The sequence below is a fragment of the Haliotis rubra genome, unplaced genomic scaffold, assembly GCF_003918875.1.
Source record: "Haliotis rubra isolate DU_JTF1 unplaced genomic scaffold, ASM391887v1 Scf51, whole genome shotgun sequence".
NCBI lineage: Eukaryota > Metazoa > Mollusca > Gastropoda > Lepetellida > Haliotidae > Haliotis > Haliotis rubra.
Window position 1 is genome coordinate 1046666 of NW_025767202.1, and position 13886 is coordinate 1060551.

The window sequence follows — 13886 nt, forward strand, 5'->3', positions numbered from 1 at the left end:
AAGTCTTAACGAACAAGATGCAGAGCCAAACATGCATACATCGATCACGTCAACATGCCCTGTTAAACCGCTGCTATGACAACTCTATCTTGGTTATATCAAGCCAGCAAACATAGGTCTTCATCCATCTTTAATGACATCTAAACACGGGCTTCTTATAACTTACATGCATTAAACAATGACCATTGACCAAACTAAATTCACACTAGTATCTCTTCTATATGACAACTACATGTGAGCAACAAAAAGGAACCAACATATTTATACATACATACACGACGCAAAGGCAGGACCCTTGATTCCACTTAAGATAGATAGAACCAGAGACGCAGTCCAACTGTAAGCAATAAAGACTTGTCTTGTCTGCCTGCTGCCTGAAGCCGCACTTGCCATTCCAACGATCCAGGTTAGACTTTCCAAGTCCGACGTGTGGTCTAATATCCATGACTGCTCTTGTCACTGACAATTTGTAATTGAATAGTTTACCTTATCAAACAATCAGATCTAGTTCTAGAGTCAAGTGTAAAGTGGATAGATACCCTTCTCTTCCAGCGACCCTTTCTGTTTCCATGTTGACAATGAAGTTGGCACACTGTTTCAAAAGTTCACCACATCACCATGACAACACAATCTAGCTACGTCACCAACCTGCACCATCACCATGGCAACATAAGCACAATAAGCACATATATCACACATTTCACTCACCATTGCTGATTCGTCCACGGAATCTATACTGAGCACAAACAGTTGAACCATCACCTTTGTCGGGAAGTCTGTAACAAATGAACTAATGTTGAAGCATCACTTGTGAAATCTGGAATACGTATTAATAAATTCCCAAATCATTCTCTATCTAATCTTAAGTCAGCCTACTCTGATTAAAACGAAAGCCTAATGGCTTGTAGCATAAATGCATTTTTAAACCACAAAGTCTCAATATATTCTAATCTTTCCACATTTACCATATATATTTTATGGTTTGAACTTGATGAATCAACCCATAACCAAGTATATATACTGGTATATATATATACACACTGTATGCAGATACTCAGCATTCACCTGACGAAGGAGCAAAAGGTAGCTCCGAAACGTCGTGACATAGAATATGAGAGGTTGCTTTCCATAAAAGTGTCATGAATCAAAAATGTCTCGACGTTTTAAACATTATTTTGTATTTTTTCGAAATTTCGAGTCTTTCTTATTGTTTCGATTATATTTTTTTGTAATTAGGAATGCCTTCTAGTTATTTCAAACGTCTTTAAATAAACTCGAAATATAAGTTGTTCTCTCGTTGTTCCGATTATTCTAGCGATGTTTCAAACACTTTCTCAAGTTTATTTCAAATACTTGCAAAAACGATTATTTCTCGTTTCTTCGATTGTTTATCTTAAATTTCACGTTTCTTTCCAAGACGTCCAGTTTCAAGAAAAGGATGTAACGAGAAAAACCTTTGACTGAAGTTTGGAGGAAATAATTGCAACATCAAGAAAATAATCACAGAAACGAAAGCAAATCGACATTAGAATTTAAGAAATAAACGTCAAATTACGAGAAAATAATCGAGATTACGAAAATATAATCGAAGTACCAAGAACACTATTAAGAAAAAAAGGTCCCAAAATGTATACGATCAAGTTTATTTCGACTTAAAAAATAGAATGTATACTACCAAAATGGCACCTTTAGACTTTCGCAAGATGTTGCCTTTTTTCTTCTCATTTCAAATCAGCTTTCAAAAAAGCATGTTTTAATCAACAAAACGTTGGTGCTATTGTTGTGATCTGCTTTCCTCGAACGTCTGGATACAAAGGACTCTTGAAAGGAGCTGTTTTATGTTCTGTTTGTGGTTGTCTCGACAAGGTTGGAATACGTGTACATTTCATGGGTTTTGAATATCCAAATACTCACTGTCATTGAAGTTGGGTGCAATTTTTGGATCATAGGTATCATTCAGGATATCCTTGAGTACCGCCTGCCTGAAAAACAATGCAACACAATTTGAAAAAAGAACACACGTGTAACGTCATTAACATTACAGCCATGGCCGCAATAGCCTTGACCTTGCGTGAAATGTCAAATCTGCTGCAACCTTGAAGGTAATGTCATTGCAACCTTGTGGGGAAGCTACGATTGCAACATTGAGGGAAACAAATCAAATCTAGTGTAACACTGTGGGAAAGGTTGACTCTGCAGCAGAAAATGATCGAAATTACTCCCTGATTGGTCTGCCAAACATCGTAACAAGAGAAAACATCTCAATTTTAAAATGACATTTGAAGATACAATACATCACTGGATCAGCTACAGCTACTGTCAGTTCCTGTATTACAACACATTGCCAGGGCTATTTGATGAGACATTATCAGAAGCTGGTATATATAGCCTCCACTTTCCCTGTCAACATGTCCGGAAAACGCGACTGCGGGTGTTACAGTGTGCAGACGTGTTTCTATCTGTCTGGCAGATTCGTACAATGTTTCACTTAAACACCAGCAAAGATTAATTAGAAACATGATACATATACATGTCCATAGCTTGACATATCCAGGATATTGCCGCTCCTCTAAGACACTCAATCATACCCAAGGCATTAAGGGTAGTCATCAGCACTGGAGATCAAATTCATACATAAGATCATCGTACATTCTGTACAACTAAATTGAAACGTAAGACATTCATCACCAAACATATAATATAGCATATAATATAACATGAAATTTAATGTTAGGGTATACTTGTTTAATACGATACAGGATACCGCTTACAATGGCAGTCCACATCTGACGAGAATCTGACGCTGTGGTTATTGTGACATACATGAAGTCAATGTCATATGAAAAGACGCCTTAGAATCAGCATCTCTACATACAGGGAACGGAAGATACGTTTTAATGGCATGATGTTGTTGCTGATGGCGGGGCTTAGCTGATTCCGTGCACTGCGATATATGCGTTGTGGTATATTAGATAACAAATTGATATATAATGTACGTGAGTCAACGTGTAGGTAATTCACCATATATACACGACAGCGTAACAATAATTGTCTCTTGGATTGGCAAACTAGTGGCTGATGGCAAGAGAAACAATCTACCAAATGTCACACGCTCTATTTATCGGTCGTTAATGTATCATATATAATTATTAATTTAAACTAATCAAATATGCTTACAGCATGATAGATCTACATGTTAAACCCGGCCAAAGGATCGGTGGGCGCCCGTTTTCCTTTCTCAACTCCTTGGGGAGTATACAACTCAAGCAGCCTGTAAAGCTCCAGAGGATAACTGCTAGTTACATAGACGCATTTTTCGAAAACGGATGCCTGTTTAAGGACCCCACATGTGCTACATTTGTTTGAATATGGAGAAAGATATCACACCTGTCCACTTCATCTTCCGGAAACAACATGCGTTATCCCTACACGATTATTAGATATTCAGACACCGATGTTGCTTAAACTTCGAAGGCTTGATGCATATTTGACAGTTTTAGATCTTAGACTTGTCATTAACGCGTTAAACCGTGAGAGCATGGGGATTAATGGTTGTCAAAACAAAGGATCCGGAAGGGTCATTAAGAAATAATGGCGATTTTGTCATTCAGACAGATCATGTCTTCTTGGAATTACTTCCTGAAATTAGTTATTATTTCTCCTTTCAGTCTTGCAATGACATTTCCTTTCAACAGAGCCCGACATCATCATCCATCAGTTGAACCGTTAGATGGAAGAAGATTCCGATCGATGAAATGAACTGAAACCTATCGTGGTACTGACGCTTTTCCTATAAAACCAAAATATTATCCCATAAAGACAGATGCAATTTGGAAAGCGAGCGCATCAAATCTATTTCTAACAGATGTTTCCACTTTACGGTAGTTGGTAGAGTGTGTTCAAAGCAAAGGAAATCCTGTCGTATGTGGGTCCCACTTACGAGTTCGATGAAACTGACCAATGAGGTGAAATGAACCTCACGTGAGTTTATGTAGAACAGAATCTATGCACACATTGATTTTGTCCTGAATGTACGGATATATGTCACAGCAAGCATCTGTCATTAATGGAATCCTATTATAAAGCGAACACCCTCGACGACAGTTTCAAAGAGGAATCTTGCTCAAACGTTGCTGTCAGGGTTCACACATTCAAGACCTTAGTAGAGCGTCCCACGTTGTATGGACGTCATGGTGAAGACAGTTCAGTTTATAGCATCACTGACCAAAATAATGTCCATGCCCCTTCGTAACTTTTGACTTGTACAACGTTTTCCTGTGTTTTGTCGGTGAACTGCCTTACCTCTGCATGTGTTTTTGATGGGATAGACCTGGTATCATCACAATTTCATAGTGATTCATAAACATGTGATATGCGTTTATCGTGAAATGGGCTTTGCATTTAGCGCAGATTTCCTCTGATCTTTGGAAGGGTCTTCTAGATCTTATTTGAACTTATCATCAGTTACATATTTCGAGTAACCGATCTCTGTGCTTTGTTCCTATACCTGATTAATACATGCCATTAATACACACTGAAATGCCACCTATGTTCGAATGAATATCAACTTTCTCCTATGCTCTTACAGTAATGAGTAATATGATGCTTCGCTTAAGGTCAGGCATCTGAGATGTCGGAGATAGCGGTGGTTGTGGCCTGTGTCTATAGGGTGACACTGGTGATCCTGTAGTCGAAGGGCATACCTGTGCAGGGTTGCCTCCCTTGGGCCGATCAGGAACCTAATAGTATGATTGATTGTGGGTTCGAATCCAACAGAACGATACCGAAGTCATGGGTTTCACCAAAGTGGTTATTGTCTGAGACTGTAATACTTCTCTCCGCAACTCGCTGACTCGCTAAGAAGACAGGATTAGACAAACATGCTTCATGTCAACCGGCCATCTGCAGGTTAGCACGATGTAAATACCATCGGTGTGGCCTTTCGCATGCCGAAACGTGCATCTCATGTTCAATTTCATAAATGTCATACCGGGGAACAAAAGGATACCTGACACGGCAACATTTAGCTGCAGCTCGTTAAACATTCGCCAAGAACCTATGTGGACACTGTGGAACAATGATGAATGGCGTCCTGGAATGATGTGGGTGAAACTGGATGCCATTTTGTATAGTTAATTTTGCCGAAGTCCACGGAATGGATACACTTCTTACACCAGTGGAAGGGGAATGTGCAGAAACACATATCTCAGTGTAACGTTGTTTAAGTGTTTTGAGCCGTGGTCCTCGACTTCCGTAATCTGATAACAACATCTAGTAGAGCACAGATGAAGTTTAGGCATAGTTTGTTGTCTAATTATGTATCAAAACAGAACTAACAACACGTCTGGAGACTTTAATAATAATCTTCCATCATCAAGCAGAGAAAGGTTTCAACCTGGACTCAACGTTGATATCAATACTTGAATCAACCTGAAAGGGTTTTTGTACCATTTGTCGCTGTTGTACATCTATTCCTACAGCAGTGACTTCATGCTGGATGCTCTCAGACCAAGAGGTTGTATCATGTTTTTCTAGACGCCTTCAGAAATACAACTCGGCTCTGATTGCACCTGGCACACATATTTCCAATCTTTCTGCAAGAAACTGATAAGGCCAAAGTCCTGTAGTACACAGTCAATGGTGTGTTAGACTTCAAACACTTTCTAATGTTCATAGTTTCTGTACCTGCCATTTGTTTACAGAATTAACTGACTTTGGATTGTTGTAGAAACCGTTATTTTCCCCTTAAACATTGTACACAGTACAGACACATTAAGCGTGATATACATCTTCCTTATAACCAGTTGTACAAATTCTACAAAGTCTATGTCCCCTATACCTGTTGGCCGTCTCTGGGACGTGACTACTGTTTGTTTGATATCGGGTTTCACAGTGTTATACATATCTATGCAAAGACTCTTCTGTGGGAGGAAGCTGTGCCCAGATCCCCGAGTGTATAATGACCTAGATCTCCTACAACATTACACTTCAATAGAAGTGACGGATCTGTGTAACTTATGTACAACGTGCGTGTGTATATGACATATCTAAACATCATACTCTATGACATTACACCCCAATACAAGTGACGGATCTGTGCAACTAATGTCCAACGTGGGTGTGTATATGACATATCTAAACATCATGCACAGTATACAGACACCTCACTGACAGGTGACTTGGTGAAATCTCAATGTTAGTGGCTGGCTGGTCATGGGAGTTTCAGCGGAGGTGTCAGTGTTTTATCAAAACTTTAATATACAGTCTAACACCGTTATGTTGACGTTAAATGAACCTGAATGAATGAAGTAATTTTTCGAGTTTCGGAAAACTTGAGGTTCGAAACCACCTGAAAAAATACATAAAGAAGAAATACGCACCCAGCCGGCATTGCAAGGCTCTCCTTCAAGTATTGGTGTGTGCTTTGTCATCTCGCGTTCCTTGCTTTAAGGGACAAAATCTGTGGCAAAATGGTGTTCTGTTGCTACAAATGAGTTTCTCGTAAATCGACTGTTACATCATGTGTTTAACATCGTTATTGTATTGCAACCTCAGTGTAACCAGACACATGCAATCGTGTTTCCAGAATACAGATTGATACGATGTCCTGAAGTTAAGTGGTAACGGAATATTCGTGTACTATTGACAGCCATCAAACCGAGCCACTGGACTGCCCCGTGAACTCATGTCTGTTTACATGACGAACAGTGGTGTATAGATTCATTCTTTGAAATTACATCATGAAACTACAACTACTTGCTGCTGCTACTACTACTACTACTACTACTACTACTACTACTACTACTACTACTACTACTATTACTACTACTACTACTACTATTACTACTACTACTACTACTATTACTACTACTACTACTATTACTACTACTACTACTATTACTACTACTACTTCTACTATTACTACTACTACTACTACTACTAAATGTGCTTTATTCTTTCTTCTGGTGTTGTATCATGCCAGGCAAAAGATGCCATCACTCTTCCCTAAATTATTTATATTTGTGAATTATAATTTCATAAAAGTGGGGGCTCTTCATGGCAGAATTCCATTGTGCACTTGTTCTTTGGACTTGTTATTTGTCAGATGTTCCTTAAGGCTCGTCATGAAAACAAGGCATTCCGAAGTTGCACTACATGAGCCATGGATGTTGGACACAATCTAAATGTTAATATTGATTTTGTTGATGGTTCAGCTTTGCTGGAAATGAGTGTCAACTAAGCGAAATGCCACATCAAATCAACGCCACTCTGGTTTGTCAAGGGAAGGATCCCTGAACGACCACTGCACCAAGTTTATGTGCAGTGCGTTGACACGAACAGCAACGCAACAGTTTGTGTTGCCTGGAGCACAGCCCTCGTGACACTCTGGGTAATGCAGAAGGCTGTAGTGATGGGGAGGCTTCACATTCGCGGTCTGTACTGCGTGTTGAGATGGAGATTGCCCTAAGCTCTTACCCTTTTGCTGTTTTTTTTCAATATTTTAATCTTCATAGTAGTAAAGATATTATATATAAGCCTACATAAATTCAAAGGTTAACATTTGTCCAAAACATAATGTGTACGTTCGGTGTGTACTGATATCACACCATCCTGTCGCGAGTAGTATGTTTTATAACCCCCCATGTGGGAGGTAATAGCTTAAAGCAATTGCTTTCAGTATGTTTTAACTGGAGAATCTCGCTTCGTAAGCCCATGGCAGGATTATGAGCACTTGACCATCCCCGGAAAACAAGAAACCTCTTGAAAAACCAGAACGGTCACAACCTGCGCATGTGTGAGACTGTTGAACAATTAGTGTCAGTCTCACGAGAGTTTAAACATAGAGACGATCACGAGCTGAAAAATGAGTTACGTCAAATTGCCCTATTAGCGATTGCGTAAAATGTCACTTTTGAAATGTCATTGGGCGAAATTCCGTCCATGTTTCTTGACTGCCAAGTCTCATAGTTTTCTTGTGTTAGCTGAACTGGCGGGCGAAAGAAAGTATACTTCATGCGTGATGGTGGTTCACAATAGACAAACTGGAAGTGGTTATCCGGCCATGATGTATTTCATACGGGTATCACACACACATCAAATCGGATGACAACAGGTCATTCTACTAAAGTTTGATGACGTTTGTCATTTGTTCATCAAATACAGTTTTACGTGTGTATTTACGTTTGTCCAGCGGTGGAGTAGAAGATGAGGAGGACGATGCTGTTTTGTCGACATATTCAGACCGAACTGTACATGGCTATACCACTGACGTAAGGATAATGCTCAATCATAGGATCGTACAGGCTGTTTCTTGTCTCTGTCCAACTTCCTTTCCTGGCACTTGTACACGTTGCATAATGATAAAATACTTTTATAAAACATTTTGGAGGTATTTGGCACTGAAGACTAAACACACAATCTAACAGAAATTTCACCAAAATATAGCATGATTCCTAAACATTCTACACAGACTAAATCATTATGTACAGGATCAGTTTGTACAAGAGTTAGTCATGACCACAGGATGTCATCTTATGAAGCATATCAGTATTACAAATGTCGTATATGCCATGTCATGTCAATATAGCTTATAAGGCGTCATGACACGCAACCATGCTACATACCATGTCATGTCACCAATTCATCTAGAGATGGTTTCCTCACAACTGTTTTTTACAGGGACCTCACACGACGTCTGTCTCTAGTTATACTGTTGCTACGTCAGTGTCAGCTGCACAGATGTCTCATTCCTTCGAGACAGCGTCTCCTCGTGTGTTCCCAGCAATATCGCTTCACAATATATATTTTCTAATCTGTTATCTTCACAACAATCTACCAATACTATCTGTCAAAGTTTCAACTGAAATTTCGTACTATGACGTAATGTATGTGACCAACTGAATGTATATTCGTTACTCGTGAGTTAGCGAAAATCGTTTAAAGTCGTTATCAACAATATTCCTGATGTAAATATCGAGTCTGGAGCTGTCAAACATCAAGAAGCATGAGCTAAATGCACGCGATCGACATTAATACACATGTCTCTCAGTCTGGCCACTTTGGATTGCTTCTACACCTTCCAACTTGGAATCAGATGTACCCGAACAGCTTGTTCTCAAGCAATGAGGTCAGAGGAGGTCAAATTTGTAACTGCTATACTGGCACTGCTTCATGCGTGTAAATACAAGCCGCTTCATTGATGATTTTTCAAAAGAAAGCTAAAGGTTGTCTGTACGATTCCGACTAGATAATATGCATGTGTGTATAAATCACTATCAAGCAGTGTCGACACCGGGTGTTCATGTATTAACTGGTATTATCGGATGATATTCTACTACCTACAGATGTGATGTGTATCTGTAATGAATTGCAGTGTTGCTATGTTTCCTCTGAATGTAGGGGTCCACAAGAGCTACTTGTACCCACTTCATGATTAGCTTAATTGGTACCGAAACCTAATTTTCTTCAAAGTAGCATTCAGCTTCGGTTTTCATCTCAACATGTGTGAAGATAATTCTTTGAAATGACGTCACTCATCTTTGTTATATCAACAATCCAGTCCTGATTCGTTTTCAAGTTTGTTGTATTTTACTCATATAGCAAAACAATTAGACATAGTTTATTAAAAATACAAGATCTTTGTTAATGGCGAGTTTGAGTTATCCACTAATATTTTGCTTATTATGCCCAATCGGTGCAAACGTTCGCGTATCCTGTCCCGCCAGGTTCATTCGTAATAAACATATGGCTCACACGGGTAAATATGGGTTACATCAATATACAACGGGTTTCATTTTTGTCACTGATGGACATGTCCACTATATCGCGCTAGGATTGGTTTTGGTTGGTTTTTGTTTTACGCCGCACTCATCAATATTCCAGCTATATGGAAGCGGTCTGTAAATAATCGAGTCTGGACCAGACAATCCAGTGATCAACAGCATGAGCATGGATCTACGCAATTGGGATACGATGACATGTGTTGCCCAAGTCACCGAGCCTGACCGCCCGATCCCATTAGTCGCCTCTCACGACAAGCGTGGGTTACTGAAGATCAATTCTAACCCGGATTTTCACGGGTCGCGTTTGGAAGATGTAGATACCTCGGTAGACCTTTCCACTACTCAGAAATATGAGTGTCACGTTCTTTGTAGTTTGGTCTACTGAAAATACTTTTTAATGTCATTCTGATCACCAAAGATCAAACAGAAGTCTTCAGGTGATCTGCGGTTCCATTGATTTCATCTGTGTAGATCAATACAGCCTGCACCAGTAATAGACATAAAACATGAAAGGGACACATTGAAAGATTACCCAGTGTCTAAAGTATGTTTTCTGTCATGGTTGATTGTGAAAATGGCACATCGTCTGGGTCACATTATTTCAACAATGGTTGATTGTAGACGGGCTAACGAATTGACCAACACGTCGACTTGTGAGGAGCGGTTCTCACGATGCAGTCTCTCCAGTAAACTATGTGTTACAAAGGGAAATAAATGGGACTGAAGTGTCGCATGCTAGACGGATACTTCACGTTAGGTAAGGACATTAGACACGGGCAGTGATGACGGTGTGGAGACTACAGAGTTGAGCCTACAGCCATTGTTACTTAACGTAATGATTCACCGTCTAGGGAAATGTCCTCCGCATCTGGCCCCGTTAACCTATTAGTTAATGTTTTGTTAAAAACCGACACTTCCGACACTTCCCTCGAGTGCCCCATTTTCCTCTTAACTGATACCGATGAAGCATGGGAGCAGTTTCACCACTTCGTTCACCCGGACAACTACATCAGAAAACACAAGTACTCAAGCAGTCGACTCAAGGGCATTTAGCAACGCTTTTTGTGCGAGCAAATGAAAGACCAGGGAGCTGTGACCGACACGGGGAAGCAGAAGCATCATTTGGGAACCTATTCTCATCCCCACGTCAGGGGGACGACGAACGCTATACAGTCTTTTGTTCCTAATCAGCATGATTGGATTCTATAATCGCTTTTGGGGAAAAAACGCACATCCTTTTATTGTTGTCATTTTAACCAATTTTCAAAATCACTATGGACTATTAAGTAATAGTACTACATGCATTGATGAATTATATAAATACGCTATAAATCTAATAAATTGTATATATGTAATAACCGATAATGGCATGACGTTACAGATGATCCGCACAGACACAGACACAGACACATACATGTCAGTCTTTCTCTATATTGGTAGTAGCCCGGTGATGCTTTCGGTAGCCTTGAAGTTAAAACATTCGTCCGTTGTGCAGAAGGTCCAGGTACGATGACACACACGGGTACAATGTGTAAAGACCATGATGTTGCCCGCCATGAAGTTACTATAGAGTATTGCTGAATCCCAACTCACTCGCTTGTAATCTAGATCATACCTTTTGTTGCTACAACAGAAACTTGTCGACTGAAACCGTTTAAGTTTTGTGCATAATTACAATTCGATAATGAAAAGTAATGACTAATTATTACTATCCATGTTATTCTGGATTTGTGGAGGATAGGAACCAGTTTATAGAACAAGACAGTCTGTCAAGTCCATGGGCTGGGTGAGCGAATATTGTTGTATGCCGTTTTGGTACATGCCTTTTTGTAAAGCTGCAGTACGCTTCCTGCCCAATTGGATGTTTGTAACCGGCCGATGTGACCAATGAGGCAAGAACGTACATAACATCAAATATAAGTCACAGAAACTGTTCCTTCACCACTCGAATTCTGTGCTACAATGCAGTCCAGTTTCTATCTTGTGACTGTATCATAGGTATGGACGTTTATCAGTCCTATTGGTTTGAGACACACACCTGTGAGGCAATGGAAGGTTGTTGCAGTGCGAATAGAACGATGATGGTGGATACAAAAATATCATCTTGTTTTGATGGATCGGCACAGATGGTTTGAATATAACAGATCATAGACAGGTAATTGCATGTCTTCTGTTTCAATGCTGTAGCGTAACCTGTCACGCACACGACCACAGAAAGGATACACAAAAACAGATCAGAGAACGCTGAAAACCTTAATCTGTCTTCCAGATAAAAATGCCAGTCATCAAAGCTTTATATGTGTGCGTTTTAGACATGTTTCGTAATTTGGAAAATACGGCAACATTTAATGCACTTTCAAAGCAAATGCTTCCAACTATATCCCCCTAGCCTGATATCTTGATAGCTCCCCTTTACTGTTGAATGTTTGATCTGTGATGGGAGCACGCTACCTTGTTATCGCCCAGCATCCTCTGTCGTGACTTCAGTGTCTCCAGCAACAATATCTTGGAGTCAGAAGCGTGTGTGCGATTTATGAGTTATTGCCACTAAAGAAATATGTCTCCAGGGCGGAGAACACAATGAAAGATACTTGACCAACAGCGGGAACCGAGTTCAGGGGACACAGATTGTGGGACTTTCGTGCACGCAACATTTAGCGGTTTTCCAAGAGAAGAAGGTTTATCAAAACGTGTTGCGTTACATGGCTTTATTGAACAGCTGAAATGCAAAGTCAATGTCCACATGTGTTGGACGCATTACACGTATTTAAGTTTGTAACAAAGGGATTGGACAGATAGACGACCAAAGTCGACATTGACCATCACAGACACCGACATACAGACATACTCCGACATGAACCCACTAAGCAGTGTAGACTTGTGATAACTAGCTGGACCAATATGGGCAACGGGGAGAAGAGCAGATAACTCCAAGGATCTCCAAAAACCAGAATAGACCAGTAAATGTCAACACGTGTCAACACAAACTGACACAGACCAGTTCAGACTAACGGTTTCAGTAACAAAACAAATCATAATATGATTTTCTCAGTGTAGGATATTTCACTTTTAAAACAGGAATTTGCGAAGAAATATCATAGTTATTTAACGCGAACTTGCACATACCACTTCAAACTGGTAGAGACAATCACAGACAAGCATGGGCGAAGACCTTTTGTTGGTTGATGACAACAAAACCCAGCAGGTCCAGAGATCAAATGATCATAGTGATATACAAATCTAATCTGGGTTTTTAGACATATACCCTGGTTGGCCACAAAACGTTGGTGCAGACTCCCCAGAGAACAGCGCCTATGCAACATGCCCAATGAAATACTGTAAAACCTGGTACCAATATCGTCACTTGACAGCGATAGCAGAATAACAAATTTATATTGACTGTCATTTATTCATATGTGTTAGTGACTGTAAATTGAACTTTTTTCGTTGTCCGTTAAATGTACTACATATTTGTAAATTTTGACACGGAAACTCCAATCAATTTTGTCTGGTATTTCTCAAGTACAGAATTGAACTATCGAGCAAAATATAGTACAACTAATATCGCAACTATTCCATAATGGTTCATAAAAGAATGCCTGTGATATAGTAGAAATCGTATCATGGACGGCTTTGTTATGATTATGAAAAGGTTCTGTCGCTTCTTTATAGCCCATCTCTGAAATTATATTGTTTCATAAAAATACGTATAAAGAGAGATATTCCGCTGTGTCCAGCAAATGTACCACCGAAGATTAACTATAATCCTTAATACTATCGAGGAAAGACTTTCTCGATATTCATAAGTATTTGAAACAAGCGGAATTAATGCCATGTTGAATCTCAAAAACTCAAAGGATTTGCTTACATTTTTACAATCTCAGAAACAAACCGAGTTCGGTCTGTCAAAACGTTTGATTTTTCAACGTTGTATACCACTATCCCACATGACAACTTAAGAGGAAAAAAAATTCATTGCTTGGTCCATGGGACATTTCTAAATATTCGTGGTAAACACAGATATACTTACATATCTATCTTCCAAAGGTTCAGGACATATTTTCAAAAATGAATGCAAATCTCATGTGAAATATTGGACTTTCT

At 39.6% G+C, this 13886-nt stretch overlaps 1 protein-coding gene across 3 annotated transcripts in view; it reads right to left on the reverse strand.

The window, feature by feature from the left end:
• LOC124292176 (glycine receptor subunit alpha-4-like) overlaps positions 1–13886 on the reverse strand; it is a 144484-nt gene that overhangs the window by 27142 nt on the left and 103456 nt on the right. For all 3 annotated transcript variants that reach the window (XM_046729227.1, XM_046729228.1, XM_046729229.1), the window contains exons 3-4: positions 1915–1982; positions 709–776 (exon numbers count right to left, since the gene is read on the reverse strand). In XM_046729227.1, coding sequence (XP_046585183.1) covers positions 709–776; positions 1915–1982 — 136 coding nt within the window. The remainder of the gene's footprint in view (positions 1–708; positions 777–1914; positions 1983–13886) is intronic.